The 4993-nt window shown below is 35.7% G+C and overlaps 1 protein-coding gene across 1 annotated transcript in view; it reads right to left on the reverse strand.

The window, feature by feature from the left end:
- The window catches only part of LOC102676321 (dystroglycan-like), a 69938-nt gene that overhangs the window by 12170 nt on the left and 52775 nt on the right, over positions 1-4993 (reverse strand). The window contains 1 exon segment of the mRNA XM_031509643.1: positions 2092-2450. Within this exon segment, the coding sequence (XP_031365503.1) occupies positions 2092-2400 (309 nt within the window). The 5' untranslated portion in view covers positions 2401-2450.

A 4993-nucleotide genomic window follows, 5' to 3' on the forward strand; every position in this document is an offset into this window, starting at 1 on the left:
TAGATGAAACACGAGACGAGACATTCTCTCAACGCTGGATTTATCCATCGTTGCAATTTTAACCCTGTGAAATTTCATCGTTGCTTCTCCAAACAACATTGGGAACAAAAACAAGGCGATCTTTCATCTCAGACGCAATTTTTATATCCGTCGATGCCATTTTTCCTTCGAAACGCTGCTCGTTTTTCTTTTTTTATCGTGGAAAATAAAATGGCTACGACGATCTACTAAACGAGAAGAGGATAACCGTTATGGTGCCGATTACATTCGGATTATCGAACTTTTATTGAGCATCGTCGATTCTTTTTTTCCTTTTTTTTTTGATAGCCAATATCGAACACGTGTGGAGTTGGATATCGATTGAAAATAAATTCCAAATCTGTCATCACATTTGAGTTTAGCACGAAAAATTTCGTTCCTATTACCACTCGACTGCGATTGTTACGCTAAATTTGCGGATTTCCGTGCGTAGAATTCCGTATAATCCGCAATTTTATTCAATTCCAAATATATATCATTTCAAATTTATTATATTTTATATATAATAGGTTTTTTTCGAATTGTGAAATGTATTATTTTCTTTCAGAACGATGGAAATTTTCTTTTTTCTCTTCGTTTTATATTTTATTATATTTTTGTATGCCATCAATTCTATTGACCATGGTTCTTTTGATGTCAAAATTTTTTTACTACCATCAATTCTCTTCCTTTGACACGTTTACAGTGCTCTTTTTCATATCCTTAGAACGTTTTATGCTAAGTAAAACATCTCTTTTTCTGAAGATCTTACGTTATTTATCATTATTGAAATTCTTTCTTTCTTTGCGTTATTTATATTCCTTTTTATTATATTTTATTGAATAATTTCGAGGAGACAAAGATTAAGGAATATACTTTGACCTTGCTCCATTTATCGAAGAAAATAAAAATGTTAATTTACAATCTTTCTTTATCATGAAAACTATTACATTACACAGGCAAAATGCAAATTCTGATCTTCCTCTAATTCAAACTAAAATAAATAAATATCCGTTCTATGAACACAATAATGAAATTTTTTACTGTAATAATGAAATTTTAATTATATATATATACACTTTTAATAAAAAAATTAGGTATCTAAACAAATTACAAGGAGACACTGTCTTAAACAATGTACGAAATCTACGATCAAAGTTTGCAACCAAATTAGTAAACCAAGTTCTTGTAAGCGAATTTCCTATCGCCAAATTGAATCAGGAATATAGATTCCTGGCGATGTTGGCACGATCGAGAAAAGGAAATGCACAAGGATTAGAATATTGGCGATAGTCCAGAATCTACCAGAAACATAATTTCGAAATTCTACCATCCCTTCTCGTTCGACAAATTGAAGCACTATTCATTGCTCCAACATTCAATTACATCAAACACGTTTTTATCTTATAATTGTGAAACAACTCGAGTATACTTTCGAATTTCTTTTTTTTTTTAACAATTTCAACGTCAATACGTGTTTATCAATTTTATATTTTCATACAAACCACCACTTTTAAAATTTGATTTATATTATATCGATCCAACTCTTTACTTATTTGTTCAGCAAATATTTATCGACCAAAAGGTAACAAAAAATTTTCCCATTAAATCCTATTCCACTTAAATCACACTCCCGGCAAGAGCCTATTACTCCAACCTGCGTTTCTCAGAATATAAACTCTTCTCTTTCGCCCACGTTTCGCTTCTGATTCGCGAAAACAATCCATAGCTACCATAGCTGACGAAAGCCAAGCATTAACCACCCACAAACTGTTGCGGCATCATCCCGAGGATGATGTCACTGTTTGATATCCCCGTTTAATAAATGCATCTCCTTGTTAAAATGGGTCACGATAGGCACAGATAAAGACCAGAATAAACCGTTTCAAGTACGTGCTACGTTTTAACACCGGTTTCAACAACAAACAAATCCTATCTACCCTCTTCGAAATTCCTTGACAAAATCAACTATCGCCTATTCCTCGAAATAAAATCCTTTCCTCGATTCAAAGAGATGAATCTGAAGCCAGCTGTTCCAAGTCGAAGAAGGGGAAAAAACTTGGTTTTCCTCACCTCGTAGTAATCTTCGGGCCCCGTGAACGCTTCCTTGTGGACACGAAGCTTAAGCACGTGGCCAACTGGCACCACGACGTGGGGCACGTTGTTCACCTTGTCGAATTGGTGCCTCTTAATCTCGTGGGGATACTTCTGCTCGAACCAGTTGGCCTTGCGCTCGTCGTAACGACGACTGATCACCGTTGCTGCGGTGCTGGTCCCCTCTTCGCCGACGTCGTCGAACACCAGATCGTCCTCCTGCAGGGTGAGGCCCAGCACCGCGGGCGCAACGAGCAGGAAACACGCGAGGACGTAAGGATTCTTCATCTTGCGGGGGAGTTATCCTCGGTCGCTGTTATCATATCATGCTGAACTGCCTGGAAGTGAATGGAAAACACTCTTTTTAATTTTTCGTTCCAATTTTCGTTTCGTAATTTCTTTGTTCCTCGTTTCTCTTTTTCCTTTATGGGATAGAAGATTTGTGCGAAATCGTGGAAATGCGTGTTTGGAATGGAGACCAAATTGGGAGAGATATAGTTTAATTAGAATTTATTGGAAGTTTTGTAAAATCGTGTAATTTTAGAATTGGAAATTCTAAGATTTGCTATATGCTTATGCAAGGTTTCGCGATTGGTGAGTCATCCATGATGATCTAAGGCTAAGATTAATAGGATATTCTATCGTGGATGCGTTTCTCGGATCTTCTTTGTTTCTTTTTCCTCCGACACATTTTGCACGCGTGTATATTTATCCATATTCGTGATAATATTTATAAATTTTTCTTTCTTTTTCGTTTTTTTTTTTTAAAAGAAATAATCAAAGCTAACGTGATATAAATCTTGCAAGAACAACAAATAAGGATTATCAAGAATGAAAAATTCTGAAAAAGCCATGCAACACGATTATATCTTACTTATCAACATTAACATGTAACCACTGTTTACACTTTGTTTTTATCTTTATTGATTCGCAACCTGACGCACGAGCTGCTTAAATGCAAACTGATAAAATGAAACGAATCACGAATAAGGACGGTTTCAATGAATATCCCCACCTATTATGACAATGTAAAAATAGTAATGATAACAGTGCTCCGCTATGATCACATAGGATCACGTAGGAACTATGCGATAGTACCGATACCGTTCCATGTTTGATTGATCGTTAAATATCGTCACGTGTTGTTAGATCATGGCGCAAAACAAATTCGCGTCCATCACGCGACGACTTTTATCGGGGGCGATCCGTCACATATTCGCTAATCGTTCGACAAAAATTCATATCGCATCGAATTTCTATTAGAATTTCTATCAGACATTGATGTACAAAGATAATATATAAATATCTAAGTTTCTTTAAGGTTGGCAAAAACTATTAAAGGCACGACCGATTTGTTTTAATTTCATGAAAAGAATATACGAAATTTGGGAAACGTAAATTTTTTCTCAACGTGATTAATTTAAATTTAAATTGCGTTTTGAGAGAATTTTGGAATTCCGAATTTTCGATTGAAAAGCGTTTAATCGTCCCCCCGATCGATTCGTACAGGCTGCTGGGTTTTCCCCGGCGTTTCTCAGTAAGTCATTTTCTCGTTTCCATTGATCCAGTTCCCGTAAGCCCGTTTCCATCCATGGGTATTTAAACGAAACGAACAATGGGAACGTTTCGGTGAGCGAATGCGTCCAAGCATCCAAGGGCCAATGATAGCCAATAAAGCCTTCCATCGCATTTTTATTTCCTCCCTTGGTTGCCTCGCTTGGCCGTGCCATTAATTGGCGGAGCCAGACAATGAGAACTTCAACGGTTGAGCCGGCGCTACTCGAAATGCTTTTCACGAGGGGAGGGGGAGGGAGAAATACAGCCCGACCGATGGGATATTCGGCTACCGATCTTTCTCGATCGATGACGGGGAGAAAAAGAAAGCTTTTGTCGAAAGTTATGAGTGATCGGTTGTTGTTGATCGACGTCAACAACCGATCCTTATTCGTCTTGGATTATTCGTTCGGTATATGTTGATGGATATTCAGCGATTAACTTTATCGATTTCTTTCTCTCATATTTTTTTTTTAACATGATAAATCAATACACGTTCTGCAATTTCTCATTGAAAAAGTAGCAAGGAAAATGTTTAATTCTTTGCAGTTTTTTTTTTATTATTATTAAGATATAAAGAAGAAAGTTTTGTATTTAAATGAATTTTGATAAAAATACATGGATGCTTCATCGATTGTAAAAATAGAATTGAATCGTGACTCACGTATCGTATAAATATATATATATAAGAACGATCCATTACCAAATCGTTAAACGAATGCAATCCTTGTGACTGTTTAATACGATGCGTCGCATTCAATCACAATGACATTGTGACTCACTTCGCTTGATTCGCCTTTAACCTCCCCCTCCCCACCCATGATAACGCGATTCACGGTAATTTCTAACAATACGGTATTGTAAAATAGCCATGACCCTCCTGCCTCTCCGATAAATTTATCATTGTCGTTTTTCGATATTTATGAAACGAAGAAGAATCGAAATCGACGACCCACATCGAATTTAACGAGCGGATAAATCAAACACCCAGTTACAATTATAAATTGTTATCGAGTCAATTAGAATTGACAAATTGACTTCAAACGTAATCCGATTTGGAAACTTCTCTTCTTTTTCATATTCACCTCTTCCTTAAGTTTCGTTATCAATTCCAAATTAATATATACCGTGAAAATTAATTAATAATTTGAAAAAAGTTAATAGGGAAACAAAATTTTAATTCAACTTTACGAAACGTAGCACGTATTTCCAATTTTTAGCTAACAAAATTTTCCAATGCAATTTCTTCTTCGTATATCCAAATTTCATGGAACGTGATATTTTCAAATTTTCGTATAACTTTCTAACGCAACTTTTTTTTTTTTTT

Source organism: Apis dorsata, unplaced genomic scaffold, assembly GCF_000469605.1.
Source record: "Apis dorsata unplaced genomic scaffold, Apis dorsata 1.3 scaffold_165, whole genome shotgun sequence".
NCBI classification, from domain to species: domain Eukaryota; kingdom Metazoa; phylum Arthropoda; class Insecta; order Hymenoptera; family Apidae; genus Apis; species Apis dorsata.